Source organism: Phaenicophaeus curvirostris, chromosome 2 (genome assembly GCF_032191515.1).
Source record: "Phaenicophaeus curvirostris isolate KB17595 chromosome 2, BPBGC_Pcur_1.0, whole genome shotgun sequence".
Taxonomy (NCBI): Eukaryota; Metazoa; Chordata; class Aves; order Cuculiformes; family Cuculidae; genus Phaenicophaeus; species Phaenicophaeus curvirostris.
The window spans coordinates 21,257,119-21,279,485 of NC_091393.1; the positions used below are offsets into that span (position 1 = coordinate 21,257,119).

Below are 22,367 nucleotides of genomic sequence, written 5' to 3' on the forward strand. Positions count from 1 at the left end.
TTTTAGAGATGTAATCCATATAGAAACTGTCAGGTTATTCCTGGTTGTTACATTCATGTTACTTTTTCCCCCCTACAGAATGGGTTTGTTTTAATGGTGTCTAGGACAGTCCTCTTGTTTTCACTGCAGCATATTAATTTCAATATTAGATTAAAATGTAAATTCTGTAAGCCAAACTCTTGCTGCAGATTAATGGTGGTGCAAGGAAGAACAGTGTGTGGCCAATAAATTTGAATAGTTTCACTTGAGATAAAATAATTGATTGACTGAATATAGACTACAGTGTTGTTTTTAAGTTGAATTGTGTTCAATTCAATGACCACTGTAAGAAAACTGAGAGATATATTGTAGAGCTAAATAAGCAGTGGTGCTGAAGAAATGACAATCTTCAAATATTTATGGGGATGGAAGCTACCATACATCAAATATAATTATAGCTATCTCTCATGTTCTCTTACGATCACAGTATTTTAGATAGGAAAATAGGATTTGTCATACTCATCATTCTGTTGACCGGGAACTTTTCTCAACCTTATGTGGGACATCATGTGAATAATCAAGTGGTTTCTTCCCCTGTATCAGTCAGTGGTTTCAGTAAAGCATTGTGGCTGTTGGTGGGGAACCAGGAGCATGTGAGCCTGTCCAGTGGCAGACATGGAATCCTGGCATGAATGCACTGGCAAGTAACTGAAAAGTAGTGTTTCACTGTATTCCCAGATGAAATGTTTCCAGCTGAAGCTCTTTTTTCTTATGTTTTTTATTTTTTTTATTTCCTTTTTCCTGCCCATATTTTGAACACCAATCATATTGCAAGTGTTAAATTTGTAAGGACATGAGGCTGCAAGTGTGTGTGTGTTTATTACTTTCTGGAGAAACTATTCCACATATTTAAAAGATTTTCTTTTCTCCCCTCAGGGTATTCCTGGAATCCCTGGAAATCAAGGAGCAAAAGGACAAAAGGTATTATTACTAGCTCAAAACACAATTAAAACCACATATATGCACCCATTCCAAAGTAAGGGTTCAGTTTGTGCTCAGAGGAACATTTTCATAGTGGGGATTTAGGACATCAAATAATTCTGCAAATGAACAGAGTCATGCTCCAAATTTTTTGTGGTGTGTTTGAGAATATCTTATTAGGTTTTATTTCAATTATTTCAGAGGGAATGCATAATTTTAAAGTAAGAAGGTTAATTTCATAATAATTCAATAAATGCTTCTAATTAAACAAATCTGCATAATTAAAGAATATTTAACAAATTTGTTAACTGTAAGTACATTAATTACAGAATTCTTCTCTTTATGAAAAAAAAACATAGGGTGAAATTGGACCGCCAGGTCAACCGGGAACAAAAGGATCACCAGGGAGTACTGTAAGTTTACAAAATGGTGTTATTCTGAACAGATAAATCTGATGCTATCTTCCTCTACTTTTAATAAGCAAAAAAGTACCAACCAAATACAAATACCAAATACAATACCAACCTGGCATTTCCAAGTTGGCAACTATGATCAGACTAAGTTTCATCTCTGAATCCTTCCCCTCGCCCCCCAAACCAGTTATGGGTTTTGCAAGTTCTGAGCTATTCTGTCACCTGATACATGCAGAATTTCCTGACTCTACCACAGGCATAATTACTACATTACAGCTGTCAGAAGCCCTTTTGTATAAAGTTAATACAGTAGTTAATTTTCTTTTCATGATGTTAAAGACTTTTTTAGCCACCTAAAGGTCTTCTCTGTAAAGAATACATTTCCTTGACAACCAGTTATTGCAGTTGTTCAGCTCCAGTTTCAATGAACCAGTGCCTGAATTGGAAGTTCAAACACCCCTTCTCCTAGTTAACACGTGCACATTTGGTCTCTCACCTGTGCCTCTGAACATTTAATTGCTCATTGCTGGATTTTTTTTCTCCATTTCTTTCTGAGCAAAGTTGAACAAAATGCCAGAGGGAAGGTTGTATCATCTGCTGTAATAAAGCCTTGTGGGATTCCAAAGTGTATGTATTTATTTGAGTAACTGATCTGCCATGTTTTCCCCAAATGTTGATAAGTAACATCTGGTTCTTGATACATTTGAAAATAATTTATTCATATTTCCCGTCAACTCATTTAATGCATCTTTTGTTACTTGATAAAATAAGTAGGAAATTGATGCATGGAATATTTGAATATGGTATATGGCATTAGGGAATTTCAACCCTAAGAGATAGTGGGATTTTCCTTGTATTAGTCACACTGAATATGTCTGTTCCAGAAAAAACAGATGGAAAGCTTGTAGATGGTCTGTTACTGTTAATACCTTGGGAAAATTCTTCAGTAACGAATTCTTCTTCAGTAATAACTGTCCCTATTACATTGCCAACATCAGTAGTTTATTAATTTATCTGCCACATAAATATTGTCAGCTCTGGAAAATGGGGAAGTAGTGCTGCATTTTATGCCCTCTGAATTACTCTTTATTGTATTCAGGACATGCTCTTGTCTTTTAATTTTACGTGCCATAGTTTTCAGATTATGTTCTCAAGTTTTTCTTCTATTGCATCTGGAAGTTGTCTTCTTGCAGTGTACTGATTTCATGTAGTCATATTCCTGTAATTTTTTAAATGAAATAAATTAAATATGACCTAGTACTGAAAGTGGAAGAAGGGAAGTCAGGATAACTGGGTTTTATTCCTCCCTTCCCTGCAGATGTATGCCTGACCTTTAATTATACTAAATGCATTTTCTGATTCGCCTTCTGTAGTACATGCTTGCAGGTCCATGTCGACATATGCATATTTGATAAAAAAAAAAAAAGTGCTATTCTGTACGCATAGTCTGTCAACTTTGTAGAAGATAAAATTAATGATGAACATTAGTGATGAACATTGGCCACTTCTGTCACTGAAGGACTGGTGTGGGCATAAACTAGAAGTGACCTGCTGTGGAGTTGGTAGACGATAGGCTCTCAGTGTGTTGCATGACTTGAATTATAGAATCATAGAAGAGTTAGGGTTGGAAGGGACCTTAAAGATCATCCAGTTCCAACCCCCCTGCCATGGGCAGGGACATCCCACTAGATCAGGTTACCCAAGGCCCATCCAACCTGACCTTAAACACCTCCAGGGATGGGGCAGCCACAACTTCCCTTGGCAGTCTGTTCTAGTGCCTCACCACTCTTATAGTGAAGAAATTCTTCCTAATGTCTAGTCTAAATCTGCCCCCTCCAGTTTATACCCATTGCCCCTTGTCCAGTCACCACAAGCCTTAATGAATAGTCCCTCTCCAGCTTTCTTGTAGGCTCTTTTCAGGTACTGGAAGGTTGCTATAAGATCTCCTCTGAGCCTTCTCTTCTCCAGGCTGAACAACTCCAACTCTCTCAGCCTGTCCTCATAGGGAATGTGCTCCGGCCCTCATATCATCTTTGTAGCCTCCTCTGGACCCGTTCCAAAGCTCCATATCCTTCTTATGTTGAGGACTCCAGACCTAGATACAGTACTCCAAATGAGGTCTTGCAAGAGAGGAATAGAGGGGCAGAATCACCTCCCTCACCTTGCTGGCCGCGCTGCTTTTCATGCAGCCCAGAGCATGGTTTGGCCTTCTGGGCTGCAAGTGCACATTGCCGGCTCATGTCGAGCTTCTCATTGACCAGCACCCCAAGTCCTTCTTCACAGGGTAGCTCTCAATCACGTCATCCCCCATCGTGTACTGAAAACAGGGATCACCCCGACCCAGGTGCAGGACCTTGCACGTTGCACTTGGCCCTGTCGAACCTCATGAAACACAGGGCTGCACTGAGGTGGCAATGTGAAAGGAACCAGAAATCCATGGGTTACATTTCTTTATCCCTTCCTGCTATCCCTCTGCAAACTTGTGCTTGCTGTTGTCGACTGATTAATGTACTAGCAATGAGCACAGAACAGGAATCTGAGAAGAAGAAAATAATAATTTAACACTGGCTTTTGAAAAAGGAAGGTAGTTTTCCAGGAATTCCAAAAAGATCATGCAGCGAAGACAGCTGTGTTTCAGAAGCTAAGGAGGTCAATACATAAACTAAATTTTAGTTAAAATAGCTAAACTGAATTATGCCTTACAGTGAAATAAAAAAAAAAAATGTTATTTTGCTATGTAAATAAAAAGATAAGCAGATCTGATGTGCAGATGAAATAAGACAGCCTTAATACAATCAAAGTTAGATTCCAAAACCAAATTAATATCTTCTTACGCTTTCTGTAACAGAGCTGGTGCTGAACATAACTCATAAGTAAAATATAAATGGGAATACACTGTCTCTTAGGTTATGAGTGGAAGCAGACCTCAGAAACTTCACTTCAGCTGGAGATGAATTGGTAATTTCTGTTCCAGATTTGTGAAAGAAATGGCACAGGGTATAGTAAACCTCTGTTTACCAAATAATAGATTGCACTAGATTAACTGCATCATCTTTGGTAAGATGACTGATTTTCTGTTTAAGTAAGAGCAAGCAGATACAATCTTCAAAATTCAGAAAAGTGATGGAAATTATTTGATATGTGGCATAATAAATTATTTTAGAGAAGCTGAAGTTTGATAGAATTTTCATGTGTAATTGACTGAATGGGAAAAGTCTGAGACTGAGAAAAATTGGAAGGAAAGTTACTCAAGTTTTAGACTTGTGATTTGATATAATTCATTTGTATTCACAGATCTGTGGCCTAAAGAGCAAGTTGGTTTGTGTATTGATAAAAACTTTTGGTGACCAGTACTTAGAAGACAGTAGGATAGAAACCTGAGTTAATCTGTACTGCCTCAGATAACAGTAAAGCACAAGTGAAATACCACAGAACACATGAAAAGCTGAAAACTCTATCTAGAAAGAATTCTTGTTCCAAATATTCTTTTTTTTCTTATATTTGCAAAAATAAATCTCTCCTTTAAGTTTTAGTAAAGAAAATTAATAAATGTTTTGAGTTACATTCTGTGTAACAAATGATGTAGATGTATGTTTATTTTTGATCATGTGTAACTTTTGAAGGAGGTTTGTGGTAATATAATGGAACTGAATACTTCCTAACATTTAGTAAGAAATGGAAGGTGGTTGTTTTTATCTGTATGAAAACAAAGATTAAATAACAATCATAACAGTATGTTTTTAAAAAAATACTATCAGTTAGAATAATTGATAAAACTTAATCTCTGACAAGTTAGATTTCCAGGCCTTACTTAATTGTTGGACTTCTGATATTATTAAATTTTTATTTTCTGCTGTATCTTAAGCACATTCTTATCGCAGATCATATTTCAGAGTATATATGCAAGTCCAAATAAAACAATAATAATAATATATTGTTTTTACTGATGCATGGAGTTCTAGAGTGAAAAAGAAGTGAGGTGAAGTGGTGAGAAAGACATGTATTAGCACCAGATCTGGAAAATACTATAAATGGGAATTCCTTCCTGGGAACTATGATCTTAAAACAAGATTTCTTTTCTAATGTATACTTGAGACTAGCTTTAAACAGAGATGAAGAAAACCAGACATTTCATAGTTTAACACCCTTGCATTTCATATATGAACAAAGAGAACTAAACATGTCTTTATCAACGTATTTCCGTGAAAGGGGTGCAAGTGACTGTTTTTGCAATGCTCTGGCTTTACACATATGCTGAAGTGTCACGACCTGAAATGGCAGAACCTGTTTGGTTCTTGAATGAACAGTTCAGTCCTGAAGATTCTAGAAGATGCAAAAGAGTAGCCCCAAAATTAGCTGCTCCAAATAAATCTTCACAGAGTTTGCAAAAGAATTGAGTCATGTCAGCTTTTGATGGGCACACAGTCAGAAAGAAGGAAGAGAATTATGAAATGCCACATATTCATTTGCTGGTTTGGGGAACCCTGAATGGAAACCAAGAAAGTCTTGTTTCACTTTCAATTATAGCTAAGGACATATTAAAGATATCTTAGATTCATAGAATGGTGTGGGTTGATACGTTAAAGATGAGATTACACAGGCCGGGGTTTAAGTTGCAGAATTTTTTCTACGGGAGTGTTTAATGACAGTGTTGTGCTTTTGTCCTGCATGTTTCTTGCTGTTGTACAGTAGCCCTTCCATAAGCCACAGAAGGTCTAAACAATCCACAGAAATTCAGCCTGTATGCTAATATGATTATATACATTATATTTCCTATCCTATTTATTTCTCTACAGGAATATAATACTAATAATACTAATACACTATATTGAAACCATTATTTCTCTAGCTTAGTACAAAAATATCTCTGCCTTTTTCACAAATAAATAGGGTTTAATGGGACCAGAAGGCTCATTTGGTCTACCTGGAGCTCCTGGGCCTAAGGTAAGTGATTGTGTTAATTTTCTTGTGACTTTGGTAAATAACTGTTTTATAGATGACAAAACACTAGGATGTTGCAGCTCTTTTTTTGTATGTTGGTGAGTAGCTGCATGATTTTCCCTATATTGCCTTATATGACAGTATGGCCTCAAGAAAGCTTAATATAGCTGTCATCCCATGAGGTTTGGAACAATTGCAGAAATGGTCATGAGGCTTGGTTTCAGTTTTGCAGTCCTGGAGAATGTTCTGCAATGCTGGGAGCCAGATAATTCTCAGTATACATCAGAAGTTTCTGCCTATGTTACATTTATTTATATTTTAATTGTATTTCTGCCTGAGGAGCCAGATTTATTTCAGATGTAATTTTATTGATTGCACTGCAGCTACATCAAGAATTAATTTGACCCATGCCCTCAGAAACTCAAAAAGATACTATAAATCCAGATCTGTTAGTGTAACCTTTTAATTTAATCCAAGATTAGTTTTGGCCAGTAAGCACTAAGTTGTATGTCCTAGAGAATATTTAGGAATATAGAATCTATTTCCCAAACTTTGTATTTACATTTAGCTCCATTTCTATACATACCTTATTTTATATTGAAAAGTACATATATATTTATTTAAAATTGTATCCCAAAGGTATCATTTTTAAAGTGGTCAATATTTGCTAGAGTCAAGAAGATTGAATACTTATGAAATGACTAAAAATCAGTTAGCTTTATTTTCATTTGTGAAAAATACCTTTGTTTTGTATATTTATCTCTCATTCAGAATATAAGCTGATTCTTACAGAATCATTCTTAATAACCTCATTCTTACAAAAGAGCATCATGAAGTAATCAATAATTCTTAGATTCTAATGAATAATTCTTAGATTTTAGTGAAAATCCTCATGCTGAATATATGCCTAATTCCATAGGCTACAATAAAACATAAAATACTTATTTAAACATAAATAAGTAAGCTGGCTTAGGCAGGTCTGTGGTTTCTTGGAATTTTATTAAATAAGAGGGTGGAAATGTGGTATCAGTAAACACAAACTGGTATATAATTAAGCAGAGTGGGAAGGGGCAGGTGAGCAGAGGCTGGCAGATCACATTTTGTCATCACGTTTTGTCATCAATATCTCATCTTTCCTGAGAGAGTGTTGAAAATTTAGGTCTCCTGTAAGGGAGCAGAACCTTAGCCTTTCTGTTAATACCTGTGCCTATTTTTAGCCAATTTCTCAGCAGCGTTGGTTTAGTTTGTGACTCATACCAGATGTGACAAAACCTACATACTAGCAGCCGTGCCACACTCTTATATTGTTGTATAGGGTGATAAAGGCGAACCTGGAATACAGGGGAAACCAGGATCATCAGGAGCCAAGGTAAACATGAATCTGGAAGTATTCTAGTTAAAAAGGGGTTGAATTACTTTTCCATGGTTTGCTATTTTCCATTATTAGTTACAAAGCAGTTTGTTTCAAAATAAAACTATAATTAACATAAAATTGCATCAGAATGCATGTGATGGCTTATTCTGACTAATTTTATACTAGATTTTAGGCAATGTAAGTCATCTGTTCACGAACTTCAAACCTGCAAACGTTGACTGTTCTTCAGATAGTTTAATTTGTGTAATTTTGAAAAACCAACATAAATTGTATTAAAAGACAAAAAAGATAGATGCTGGAAAACTGAGGTGAGGAGTCCCTTATGTGGCTTCTCTGTATTCAACATCACTTCACAAATTCTCCAGACATTTCAATAATCCTCAGTTATAAAATTCCAAAGCATCATAGCCAAAATATATTATGTGTCTTTAAGGAAAAATGCAGTATATGTTTTTACACCCAGCACATCACTGACACGAAGCTATTGTGTTACTTAGGGAGAACTAGGACTACCAGGTGCTCCAGGTGAACCAGGCTACCCAGGCATTCCTGGTACCCAGGGTATAAAGGTAAGTATTTTTTTCCAGTTTTACATTAATTGCATCTTTTACTGGAAATACTTTTGTTATAAGTGATCACTACTAAAGAAAATTCTTTTTTCTAAATACGTCATTAGTAGAGACTATTTGGTGTATTTTGGAAGGCCCATTCTTTAGAAAAAGATCATTTTTCATTGGGAGGAGAGAATGGCCAAAATGGAGAAGCAGTTAACATAAAATATTACAACATAGATATTAATGAAATTTCCATTGTGAATTACAGTACGAAGTGGTATGATCTATGATTTTATATTTACTTTTATAGCAAGTGCTACATCTGTAAAGCCTATTGTACAAAGTCTTTTGCGGAGCTCCCAGAAGAGCTGAGCAATTAACCCTGGGTAGGTGGGACAGATTCAGCTCAGTTAGCCTTGGGCATTAAGAGTTATCCGATCTAACCAAGCTGTCTGAGTTCTCCCCATACTTAGCTGAGTCACACTGATTTAAGAGGTCAGAGTTAGGGCAGGAGCCATCTCCTGTAACTTTTTCCTTTCCAGTCAGTAAATAGGCATGTTCTATGAGTACATTTTTTATATCTCTGTTGTTAATTGACTGAATAGTTTTCAAGAGCTGCCTATTTCATTCCAATGTCAATTAGATGGTGTTTAGACAACTTGATAAAGCTAGATACCTGCATTTTAAGTACCGTTTACACCATCTGATTGGAAATCACCTCACTAATGTTTATCTACTACAAACATTTCAATGAGTGGAAGTAGAACTTAGTCCTTACACAGTTTTGTTTGAATTTAAATATATATATTTATATCTGATAAAAAGAAATATTTTTTTCTTTGGTGTGTCCTGTATAACTTCAGCATTCAGTGGGTTTACAGTAAGTGTTACAGACATTATTTATTCTCTGTGAGTGAAGGCAAACATACCTAGTGGTTAGCATGTAGAAGAAGTTTGACCCATCAGAAATACTAGCCCCTTCCCTGCCTTCATCCTCTCTGCTCCCATACACTGGGTCGAATAATTCTGCTGGATTTGCCACCTCATTATGTTGTATTCTTTAATTTTAACTTGGTATATGAGTATCAACTTTAATTTTTGATAGTTCTTTCTGTGAGAGATTGCCTTTTTAGTATAACTTTCTGTAATTTTCTCAGTGTTTATATGTTTGGGAATAAATTGATTTGTCTTCCTTCAGTATAAATAAAAGCTATTAGGTGCTTCTCCTCTACTTACTGTGTTAAATTAAAACACAAGCTGTGTGTCATTGAGATGAATCATGTTACAATGGAGACTTTTCTTCTAATATTTTACAGGGGGACAAAGGAAACCAAGGTGAAAATGGTATCCAGGTATATCAGCTTTCTTTCTAATGATGCCATCTGGCAACAGTACTAATATAAGTCTTAGGTGCTAATTCAGGAACTTCTTTTATAATAAGCTTCACAGGAGGTTTGCCTGAAGAACAGCAACAGTGAGCCCTAACTCTTCTTCAAGGAAAACTGCCCAGTATACCCAGTATGAATTTCCAACTGCATTTCTGGAGCTCAGAAAGCAATTGGTATTGATGTGGCCCTAGCAATAGTGAGGGCTCAGGGGTGTTGGTTGTGCTGCTGCCCCAGGGGGCTGGGACACAAACTCAGCACTGTCCTGGGATGGGTTCTGTCCCTGCCTGCCTCGGGCACTGTGGGATCACAGAAATGCTCATAGTCAAAGTTATGCCACTTAGACTTTGCCTCTCTTGTTATAGTATAACAAGTGGGGATTTCCTCCTTTTCATCTACACTTTATTTTTCATTCATGGAAATACCTACAAAAAAAAAAGGTGTAGTATCACATCACTACCCAGATCCTTACTTGACTCCTCTATGTTCAGAGTAGGAATTGAATTGTATCCTTCTGCACAGTTGCTTCTCTGAACTGTTGAAAAGTAACGTTTCAGATTGATTTGGCCTGGTTTAGGGTGAGATTTTAGAATTTATTTCTTTGTGTTATTTTTGATAGTTTAATTACATCTTCCAGATAAATGTGTATTTTCAGAAAATGTTCTTCTTTCCTGAAGGGACTGAAAGGAGAAAAAGGAAGACAAGGAAATCCAGGCTTACAGGTAGTGTTAAAATAGTGATCCTAGTTCAAGAGAGCCATTATTCATGTTTGTTTCTTAAGATTACATGGATAGTTCTTTCCATCCAGTGAAATATAATTGTGTATAACATGATTGCATGTTTATGTAAGTTACCTCTTAAGCAACATTAGTGTTTTTAAAATAACAAATACAATACACATAGAAAGGTGGACCCACACTTTTCCTAGCTGTGCACAATGGAAGGACGAGTAGAAATGGACACAAGTTGGAAAACAGAAAATCCCAACTAGATATTTGGGAAAAACGGTTTTCTTTGGCTGTGGTCAAACACTGGAGCAGGCTGCGCACAGAGATTGCAGCAAAACCTGTCTGGACCTGGAGGTTTCATTGACTGTGGTCAAACACTGGAGCATCCTGCTCTAGCTGGAACTGTTCTGAAAAGGAAAGTACAGAGGTCCCTTCCAACCTACACGTTTCTGTGGTTCTGGGATTTTGTATATTGAGAAACAAACTGGAAATAAATTTTTCTGGATTTTTTTTTTAATCCTTAATTATGGAAATTTTTCATGAAACAATTATAAATAATATAAGATGCAGATAAAAGCACAAAGTGGCATTTGTGTAAAGGTTATATGAGTGATGCTTGAAATGTTAACATTTTGCATGTTCCATACTACACGTCCATGTGCTTCATTGCCTCGTAGACTATACCGGGAGTCATTATTGACATCTTCGGTGCTCATAAATTACAGATGTTTCCTGTTTCAGCTGCAAATCAGTGAGATCCAGTTGTTTCTCTTTAAATCTGGTCCAATGTATTGTGATTGTGTCATAGTTGGCAATCATGTCATACCACAGAAAATAACTGTTGGTATTTATAAATACTCGTTAACTACATAATCTATGTTGTGTCTAAACAAGGAAGTATTTGTTAGAGGTACATATCTAAAACTAGACTTGGAAGGAAGTAATGGTTGCTTTTTTCAGAATTACGACATCCATGCAGCTGCTTGTCTAGCCAGAAGGAGCTGATTCCAATGAAGCATGGGCGGGAGATCTAGATTGTATGTTAGCCTAGTTTTATCACTCTCAGGGGTATGTAGGTTGACAGGAGTCTGTTAGTAGAGCTGAGCAGATATTTTTTAAAATAAATACTTTCAGTTGCAAGGTCAGTCATGGGTGTTAAGCAATTTTTAATGTCCTACTCTAACATTTTACCATTAAACTTTCTGATTTATCTTTTTATAATAATATACAAATTTTTCATATATTTATTATTTTAGCCATCAGGTAAAGTGATAGTGAAAGCTTCTTTTTTTTTCAGATAGAATGATGCAATTGAATTGCTGTTGCTTGGGTTTCTTTTGTTTTTTGGAGAAAGCTGAAAAAATAATACAGACTTTGTTTAAAATTGTTTCCCATGATTATCTAGTTTGGTCAGCAACCAAGAAATCAGTCATTCAGCTACTTCTGGTAGACAGTGCTAGATCCTTCCAAGGTTTCACAAGCCTTCGGGACTTCTCAAAGATACAATTCAGATTCCCTTGTCCATAAATAAGAGGGTGACAGAAAGGCAAAAAAGCTTGCTCTGAACAGCCATCTTGCTGTGGAATTTAATGATCAATAAAATCATTGAACCATTTGGCATAAATGACAATGAAACCATCTGCCAACATGCAAAGTCTGGCTTACAAACTTTGTATTTCAAAGGCTCTGAACTTCATTTCTGTCTAGCAAGGCAATATTAGACATGTAGAATCAGAAGTTGCCTTTTGCTAGAACACAAAATTCTTGTCTTTTGTAGAGTGTATATATATATGTATTATGTCTATGTGTTTATAATATGCATGATATATTCCCAACTTATGCTTTCAGTATATGATATTAAAGCTAATGCTAAAGTGTTCACCATGATATACATTTTTCATTTTTTAAATGCACTTGGGGTTTTTGTACAAATAGCAATCACAGAATCTTCAAAAACTGACGTCTGTGATTAATTATTGAAAACAAAGGACAAAAATATTATTTTTTGATTCTGAGTAATTTGCCTCAACTTGGTTTGTTTTGTTGTGGTTTTTTTTCATGTTAATTCCTAAAGGGAGTAGAAGGACTGCATGGAGAACGAGGAGAGGTGAGTATTTTGTAAAGGCAAATATAGTATTACAAAGTTATTCCATTTGTTTCTGCAGTTATGTAATCTGTAAGATTTCTTTACAGTCTTATTTCCATACTCACATCTCTATAAGCAATAGAAGAGAAATGAAGTGAGAAATATCAGAGAAGAAAAAAAAGTATTAGTTAAAAGGAGACATAGTGAAATATGTATTTCATGAGGTGAAAGACTAAAAATATAATTAAGGCCAAGCATATGCTGTAAGAGAATTAAACAAACCAATCCGAGGAGTTAATTGAAGAAAGCAAATAATTAAAGCAAAAATATTTAGAGAGTCTGAGGTTATTGAAAATTAAAAGTGTATTCATAAAAGAATACAGAACACTTTGATCAAAATGATCTGTATTGTTCAGCAGCCAATAATAGCAGGGCAGGATAAAAAAGCAAGGAACTGGCTACACAAAGAAGATCCTTCTTCTATATCTTCACTCTTTTTGGCAGTGAAGAAATTAAAGGTATTTAAGCTAGAGATCAAGACTGTGCATTTAATATCAGTCTTGAATTTGCCTAATTCCTTTTGAACTGTGCTTATACATTGTACTTGCAGCTTCCATAAAAGTCTGTGGTAAGGACTTCCACAGCAGAACTGTTAGTCTTGTGTGTTTTAACTTTCACCAGCAACATTTCTTTGCCTTTATTTCAAAGCTATGAAAAGGAATATAGCAAAGCCTTTACAAAGATTTAATTTTTAAAGGATTCTGTATTTGAGGCTGACTCAGAAAATGCAAGGCAGAAGAGTTCTTTCTCTCTACTACTAATTTGATACAGGAATAGTGCATCTTGTCCTGAAACTTGAGGGGTGTGAGAGGAAGCCTTCTTGGCATGCACTAGCTCTGTCAGACACTGAATTTGTTGCTCTCCAGGATATTTTTAGAAGTCACATTGTTTTGGTTTTCTTTCTTTCTTCTTCTTCTTATGTTTGGCTAGAGTAGATATATTTATGGCCAGACCTTTTAGTTTTTGTGTTGCATGTTGTTTAAAAACTGGTATTTAAAGGATTAACCTTGTTATTTTTTATTTATTCCAATATTTAGTGAAATCAAGGTACACACATTTTCACTAATATAAACCTCCTTCAACTTTATTTAGAAATTTCTTTGCTCAATTCTTTTTTGTTAAAGCATTATTGAATGTCAATAACTGGATGATATTAATTGGAGGCTCATTTCTGACAATCAAATAATTTTATGCATTTAAACATATAAATTGCTTTGGTTCTATGAAAAACTTACAAATACATTTGACTTATAGGTGCTTTGCTAAATCATTGTCAAAATTGGTAAAACATTTCTTGTATCCTGTTGAACAAGCCTCTCTAAATATTGTAAATCAGGGTAATAATGTATTTCTTCATAAAAATTCTTTTAATAATATTCTTACTACACACTAAAATATAAAGATGTCACTGTGTTTACTTATCACACCTATAAAGCTATTTTATTTTACATTTTTATAAAATGTGCTATCTTCTGTTAGAGTGACACCTCTATAAAAGGTTTCTTCAATCTGTAATTCTCAGCACTTACTGAGCTCTTTTCCTTTTGTTAATTTTCTTTGCCAATGGCAAGAGTCAACAAACAAGGCCACACATGGGATGGAGCTGACCATTGCAAGACCAAGATCGTGCAGAAAATGTTCCTTCAGCAGTTTCTTTTGCTTTCTGGCAGGTCCTGCAAGCAGTTGTGCTGATGCTTCCAATGTTTTTCGACTGGCTTCTTGCCTGTAAAGTTTTTTCCACAATAGATGCCATTTTCCCAGTATTTCACTGGTTCGTAATGCTTTCTAACCCCTTTAACATTTAGTCCAAATAAATCAGCTTGCAAGTCAGATGTCTTTTATGTAAACACAGTCCATAACTGTAAAAGTAATTAAAATTGAAATGAATAACTTCTAGCTACAAGAACAGCATGATTTTTAGATCCAAGCACATACAGCTTGTACTATAGCCACAGGAAGGTACATATGCTCCATATGTTTATCTTTGAGCCTTGCTGGCCCTGATAAATGAAATAAAACCATTTGTAATTATGTAATAGAAATGAACAAGTATGAATCTTCATGGTGTAATGAAGTATCAATTCTCTATGACTACAACATTCAAGTTGACAGTATGGAGAAAATAAAATACAGTTACAAACCTGGAAAAAGTCATTTCTGAATTAGTATCTAGCTCCTGTAGTGGGAAGAGGGTATGGACTGCAGTTCATGCATGACACTTTACTGGTGGACCGTCTTTCCAGCACTACTCTTAAACGCTTGTCTGACATCTGTCACATTTTTTCTCTTTTTTTCTGTTTCTTTAAGAGGAAAAACTACCTGCCTTATTTTAGTGGCTTTCTCTCTGCATAAAATGGAGTAATCTGAAGTTTACTACCCTGTAATAAATTGATATGAAGAACTCTGAGCATTGTTCCTAATTCAGACCAAGCCAGAAAGCTTTGAATATTTCTAGTGTAAAAAATTTTGATGAGTTCTATATAGAATGATTACAAAGTAGTATAAATACCATAATTTAAAATTCAGTGTAAATCTGTGAAGACTGTATGCTTGAGTGCTTCTTAAACTTGCATTATGTGTTCCAATAAGTTTTGTTACATGTGGTAATCCTGCAGCCTTGTTTCCGTAATTCCATCTACAATAGTTGGAAGGGGCGAAAGAAGATTTTGAAGCAACTGATAATATTATGCAGAAGCTGTGCAAAGATGGAAGGAGAAAACTCATCAGGGAGCAAACATAGGATAAAAATTTGATCTTGGGCACATACCAAATTACGTTGTACTGATATTTTGTTGGCTTCAGCACAGGGAAGGAGTTCAACATGACTGATCAGAGTACGTAATTTCATACATAGAACCACCATTGATTTGATGAAGATGTATCAAAATATTGCTCTGTATTATTTTAACCCTTTCCAGTGAAGCAGATGGACTGTGGTTGTTATCCATCATATGGACAATAAATGAAGTCAGAAAAAAACAACAAAAACCCCTCTAACTGAAATGAAACTATTTCTTTCCCTTTGTCTTATACACTATAGACATCAGGTAAAAGTTTGTATCAAGTTTTCCAAGAACTTTAGTCTTGCCAGAATTTCACTCTAATTTTTCCAGCCTTCAAGGATTTTAATGTACTGCAAGTTATCTAATTCTCATGAAAAAGTGAATAAAGCCTTTTGTTCCATATGTTAAAAAGGAAGACTATTTTGTTTTATATTAATTAGTAAGTAAAATTAGTCCTTAAAAAAATACGGTAATTTATTTCTAGTTATGTGTTGTAAATAATCATAGCTGAAGCAGTTACTAAAGACTGTGAAAACCTTAGTACATTTTAGTAAAACAGATCTCATCGGTATCAAGTTAATTTTCAGTGACAACTTATATTCATTTTATGAAGATCAACAATGAAGATTTTCTCAAAATGTGTTTCCTTAGTGTTACCTAGGTTCTAAATGGTCTGTGAAGACACAATTCACTTTTTGTTGGTTTTCATTCCAGAAAGGTGATAAAGGAGATCCAGGAATTCATGGCATCAATGGGCAAAAAGGAGAATCTGGTATCCAGGGTTTGGTTGGACCTCCTGGTCTCAGAGGTCAGCCAGGAGACAGAGGACCCCCGGGACCACCTGGATCTGATGGAAAGCCTGTATGTATAAGACCTTGTACTTGTCATTTTGGGTACCTTAAAAACCTCAAACAAATCCATGCTGCTTGGTTTTTTTGACTGTTCTTTCTTCAATTCAGGCACGAGAATTTTCAGAAGAATTTATTCGACAAGTGTGTTCAGATGTACTAAGAAGTAAGTTTGCAAGCCTCTTTGCTGTTCTTTCTTTGTTTAGAGTGCTAAAGAAGTTTCCTGATAATTATAAAGACGCTTTCTTGAAAGCAGGATAGGGACTGTGGTATTGCTGGTTTATCAATTGTTTTCCTAAGAGTGTGGAAATACATTCCCACACTACAGGTTCCGTACTTCACCATCTTGTTTCTTAAAAATATCACATTATCTAAAGAGCGGAGGCTGTGTTTGTATTAGTGGCTAGGGGACAATATTTTCCATGTTATTGTTAGAACACTCTCAGCAATTTGTTTTAATTTTTTTTTTTTTAATTCTCCCAGCCCAGTTGCCAGGCATCCTCCAGAGTGGAAGATTGCAGAACTGTAACCACTGTCAGTCCCAAAGCGCTTCCCCAGGACTTCCAGGACCACCAGGTCCAAGAGGCCCTGAAGGTCCAAGAGGGTTTCCTGGTTTGCCAGGAAACGATGGCATTCCAGGGCTGTCAGGCATTCCAGGTCGCCCTGGAGCTCGTGGGACAAGAGGTACTGTGTGCTTGTGTCACATCAACCAGATAGCTAGTCTTCAGTTCTACTATACTCAAATTTTGTTTTGAGCTTTTTAGAGAGTTCTTAGTCTCATATAAATACTTCTAACTGCATCCAGAATATTTTTTTTAGATCAAGTTTGCTTAGACACGGATTTCAATGTATTTCCATATTTTCTGGTTTCTTTTCTTCCAGACTTCTTTGCTATTTGCTGTTTTAAAGAATCATAGAATAGTTTGGGTTGGAAGGGACCTTAGAGATCATCTAGTTCCAATCCACCTGCCATGGGCAGGGACACATCCCACTAGATCAGGCTGCTCAAGGCCCCTTCCAGGCTGGCTTTGAACAGCATTTCTTGATTGGCTATTTACTATTTGTTACCCTATAGGGTTATTTTTGGCATGTGACAACCTATATGCTCCCTCTGATTTCCTAGGTTTTTCTCCTTTTTATCTCACAAGGATTTTTACCCCTTTCCTTATGCTTTTCTTAAACAATCTAGTTTCTTTGTAGGCAAGCATAAATACTTTCAGGTCAATCATCCATCCGAGGATTCCAACTGATTTCTGTGATGTACTTGCAGACTTTAAGTTAAATATGCATATATAGCCTGGAACTAGACCAAGAGACTGGGTAAAGCCCATGCTTTGGGAATGGGTGGGAATGGGTCCCAGCAGTGCCTGTGTTTCCTATAGCATCAAAATAAACAGAAAAGCTGTATGTAATACAGCTAACTAGTTAAGTGCTAAGGACAGGCAGGAAAATGGCTGGTAAATATTTACTTTCTTTGTGACCTAGCATGTCAAATTCATTTTAGATGTAATTATGATTTGTCTGTAGTTCTTCTATAATTTCATCTCCAATAGTACAGTTTTCATGACAGCTCTGGCTGTTCCATAAGACTTGGAGAAATAGGTACCTATTACTATGAAGAAACTGAATTTACTGGGTTTTACTAGTGTAAGAGAGCACATATTTTGCCCCCTCAGTGTTTCTTTGGTGGAGATCTAATTCTGCCAGATGCTGTGGAAGATTGCCTATATATTCTGTATTCCACGGGGACTGGTGAATACCTTGCACTTCTTTCATACAATTTCTTAAAAGCTTTGCCAATGGAAAGGCAATTTCCTAATTGCCCATTATCTATTCCTTCAACTCATAGTGTCTGTCTGCTTAACAGATGCTACGTCAGCTTTTAAATCAGTACAAATGAGGATAATTTAGAACCCAGTTACACTGTCGAAGGTACAAGGAAATACTTACTTTACATCTCATTATTTGCTTTTGAACTATTACCTTTTTTATTCATAAAATAAGTATTATTAAATGATGACTTCCTAATTCACTGAATGAAAATATTATTAGAGTGCAAAGATATAAATGTGTTTGCTAATTCACAGGACTGCCAGGGAAAAATGGTGCAAAAGGCAATCAAGGAATCGGGGTTCCTGGGATCCAAGGCCCCCCAGGACCTCCAGGTGAGAAATGGTTCAGATGTGTAAATGCAGTGCATGTTAATGATTTCAAAAGAAATGTGGTTTAGAAAAAATGTTGATGTAATCTGAAAAACATTAGATAGTTTTTACACTTCTTAATTGCCATATATGTTTTATGGCTAATGCCTGACTCTTGTGTGCCTTTTAAAGTGTCATATTATTCAATATAAGACAGGTCTGGTAGAGATTGGCACCTGAGACTGCTGCTTATTCATAGATGGATCTGGAAGTCAGTCATTCTGTGAAAAATCTTGAAGTCAATCATTATCTGAAAACTGGGCCTTGATATGGCATGTGACTTGTAAGCATCGCTTAGTGAAGGAAAATGTTCTTCCTAAAAGCAGCATAGTTATCCAAAATGCTAAGTTGAGCATTTGGAAGAGATGTTAGAGCCTGATCCAAAGCCGGACAAATGAATAGAAATAGGACTCTGATTCATGCTGTTGTGGTTCCAGATTATATGGTCAAGTATAACAGTGTACTAAAGTAGATTTTTATATTACCTTTTAATATCTATTTTTATTTAAAGTGTTTTCCACATGCTTTTTTCTTAAAAAAAAATAAATCGGTAATATATCATGCTGTTTGTGACAAGAATTATCATTTTCAGAGTATGAAGTTTTCTTTATCAGCATCATCCATCAAAGAGCAGGGGTTATGTGGGTCCAGATTTGTCTTGTTTTAGCAAAAATACTCTGCAATATATTTTTTATTGCATGTGTGTCATTAAGGCCCTGAAGGTCCACCAGGTATGAGTAAGGAAGGACGTCCTGGACAGCGTGGGCAGCCTGGTAAAGACGGAGATCGTGGCAGTCCAGGAGTGCCAGGACCAGTTGGACCCCCTGGAATTTGTGACCCATCGTTATGTTTTAGTGTAATTGTGGGGAGAGATCCATTCAGAAAGGGACCAAATTATTAGTTTGTGATACAATAATTTAGAGGAATAGGTATGGTGCTTGTCTTTTATGGTCTTTCAAGTCTCAGGAAGGTGACCAGCAATAATTAAGCAGGAACAAAAGTACCTCTGGCATTGTAAACATTATAAATAATGATCTCAAAGCTTATATGTTCCTTTAAAAAAGAAACTCCAATAACTTTTTTGTAACTTGCATCAATTGAATTTCAAGTGTTTTTAGAGAGATCATAATAGGAATAAAATTAACTATGATATTTGATATTTAGTATTTAAGTGCCCTATCATACTCCTGTTACCACTCCTTTGCAGAATTGCTGGAGACACCACTGGGAGCAGGGTTAGGCCTTAAATGGTATTGGTCAGGTATAAATTACTGTGAAATTCTTCACATGCAGATGACATATACAGTATTTTATTTTGTAAGAATGTGGCTGGCTTTGACTTCATATGTGTGTGAATCTCATTGGCTTGTGTACATTTCATATGTCATAGCTCCAAGTGTTCTGCGAATGAAAGCATATATGAGATTTTTATAAATTAAAGGAAATATTTCGACTTATGGAAGAAATATCACCGATTTTACCGTGCAACTCTTTGCTTAAAGCCAAGGTGAAATGCAAGGGTAGAACTACTGGTCCAAGAAGGGCCAGGTTTTTGTAGACGATGGTACTGTCAACTACAAAAGGTTCTATGTGGGTGATTCAATTTGTAGGACAATAGCATAAAAAAGAAAAAAGATAAAAAAATGTATATCTGGCTTGTAGCTAGGATTTGACAAAAGATAATTAAAAATGGTTGCATAATCCCAGTGTAATTTGTATAATTAAGTTATATATTCATTGCTGTGTCTCCCCAAGGACTGCAGTTGCTAAACTGAAGAAGCAGGTTTACAAGGAGAAAGGTCTAAGTGCTGGCTGACTAGCTGCAATGTTTGTTATGCTTTTTCCTTTTTCTTTTTAAGCAAGCTATGTGTAATTTTCATTGTATGCTTTGCTAATGAGGTGTATTGCTTTCTTTTACATAAAAGACAAAGGCACAGTTCCCATGAGGTTTTAAAATCCGTTTCTTAAGTTAAGGCAGAGTCTTGTATTAAACTTAACCGACGCTTTACAAGTGGCTTTTTCAAATGTGTTGTTTTTCTGTTGTCCTGCTATCAGAGATTGATAAATATGCTTGACATTCAAGGTAAAATAAAATTTTGTAAAGAACTGATGGTTGTTTGTTGAATGATTTCAAGAGTCTCCTGTGTTGCAGAGGGGACTGATGACTGTAATACATGGAAGGGTAGTTTGACCTTGCAGCTGTGCTTTTTTCCTCCAGTGTCCTTCCATTTCCTCTGGAGAAAGCACCATCCCTGGGAGCAACACCTTTTCTGCTGGACTCCCACTGTCAGAGTGCCAGCTGCACTGTTCCCAGTGGCTGCTGCCTGCCCAGAGCTGCAGCCCACAGAAAGTTGCTTGCAGTGAGTACCTTAGCTAAACCACCTTGGTTATAGCTGCATGCAATCATTAAGTATCTCATAAAACCCAGTCTGAAATCCTCTGAGATGATTCATGAAGGATACTGACGTGGACTTGAGAAAGGAAGTTGTTCCAGGGGTTTTCTCCCCAGACAAATATTCCTCCGAACACACTGTAGGACTTGGCTCATGTAAGCAAGTGTTGATTGAATTTGTGGAAGAAAGAATATGGAAGCCTCTTATTGTGTTGTGTTCAATCACACACTGTTTATTTTTTGAGAGCTGCAAGTGAAACATTTCACTAGGTCAGGAAGGAATGAGGATCCCAGTAGGTTTGTAGAAGCTTTCCAAGATGGCCAGTCTGCATGCTAATTTATATCTGTTTAATACACCTTTTCCAACTAGATGTAAGGTGATCTGACTGTTGAGGCTGGGAAGAGGCAAAATTAAAAATAAAATAAAAAAAAAAAAGAACAAGTCAGAAGGACTCCTCACTGAACCAAACACAAACAGAAAACCAGAATTCCTTACTGTTAGAGAATCCCAGTATTTGTTTTCATTAGAATTTAAAGTAACACACATATATTCTTTCATATCCGAAACACAGTGGAAAAGGTGGAAAATTTTGAATATTCCAGTTTTATCTTGATTTATCAGCCAGTCTGATGGGTAGTTTATGTAATCATAGAGTCACTAAGTCAAAAAAGACCTTTGAGATCATCAAGCCCACCTGTACGGATTTCATTTGATCAAATTCACACATGAATCAAGCTTCAATTTTAAACGTAGTGGTTGTTTTGTCACACCATTAGTCTTATTGGAGGGTAGTTTCTGAATGACTCTGACTGAGGATTTATATGTAATTTCCAACTGCATCTATTAATGGCCATTTTATATACCTTCATTTCATGCTAACGTTGTCTTTGTCTTGAGTTACTCCTTTTCTTTTGGCATGGTTTAAAAAATCAGTCTTCCCTGACAGCCTTTCCTATGCTAGGTTAGGCAAGCAAAGCTTTTATTTTCCACCTATTTGAAAGGCTCTCTACTCCCTGTTTATTCTTATAGTTCTCTGCTTCACATTTTTTGAGGAGAAATGAGTCATTCTAGAAATCTGTCCTCCTGTTTTTTCCCAGGCTGTGTGCATTGGTATATGGACATTTCAGGTGGTTGGTCTTCTGGTTCTCATCTTGGAAGGCAGCTAAGGAACTTAATTTAATAATTTAATTTATAAATATTTAATATAAATTTATAAATATTTATAAATATTTATAAATTTATAAAAATTTATAAATATTTAAATTTTTAATATTTTTGTGCGTGTGTCTAGGCAAATGAAAGCGATATTTTCAGTTTTCCTCTACTCCTTTTGTTATCTAAAAAATCTGTGAACCTGTCACATTTCTAGAAAAGGGATTTCTTTTTGACAAGTTGGAATTTTCCGGAGGAACTGCTAACCATCTAAACTTGTGCAGTTGCCTCTTTGAAAGCTAATAACTATGTAATGTAGCTTATGTACCTGAAGAGAAACACTTTGAAAACCAAGTCCTATATAATTAAATAGTCAGAAACTATTAGCAAGTATCTTGCATCCCATTGAGATGCATATTTTATAGCCTAGGAACCTGTGATTTAGATTATTGCTCCTTATAAGATTTTTTCAAGCCAGAATTTAGCTG

At 35.8% G+C, this 22,367-nt stretch overlaps 1 protein-coding gene across 1 annotated transcript in view; it reads left to right on the forward strand.

Moving 5' to 3' along the window:
* COL21A1 (collagen type XXI alpha 1 chain) overlaps positions 1-21,551 on the forward strand; it is a 92,546-nt gene extending 70,995 nt beyond the window's left edge. The window contains exons 18-30 of the mRNA XM_069851490.1: positions 916-960; positions 1,320-1,373; positions 6,264-6,317; positions 7,630-7,683; positions 8,187-8,258; positions 9,560-9,595; positions 10,306-10,350; positions 12,431-12,463; positions 16,000-16,146; positions 16,245-16,299; positions 16,617-16,817; positions 18,221-18,298; positions 19,048-21,551. Coding sequence (XP_069707591.1) covers positions 916-960; positions 1,320-1,373; positions 6,264-6,317; positions 7,630-7,683; positions 8,187-8,258; positions 9,560-9,595; positions 10,306-10,350; positions 12,431-12,463; positions 16,000-16,146; positions 16,245-16,299; positions 16,617-16,817; positions 18,221-18,298; positions 19,048-19,235 — 1,062 coding nt within the window. The 3' untranslated portion in view covers positions 19,236-21,551. The remainder of the gene's footprint in view (positions 1-915; positions 961-1,319; positions 1,374-6,263; positions 6,318-7,629; positions 7,684-8,186; positions 8,259-9,559; positions 9,596-10,305; positions 10,351-12,430; positions 12,464-15,999; positions 16,147-16,244; positions 16,300-16,616; positions 16,818-18,220; positions 18,299-19,047) is intronic.
* The last annotated feature ends 816 nt before the right edge of the window (positions 21,552-22,367 follow it).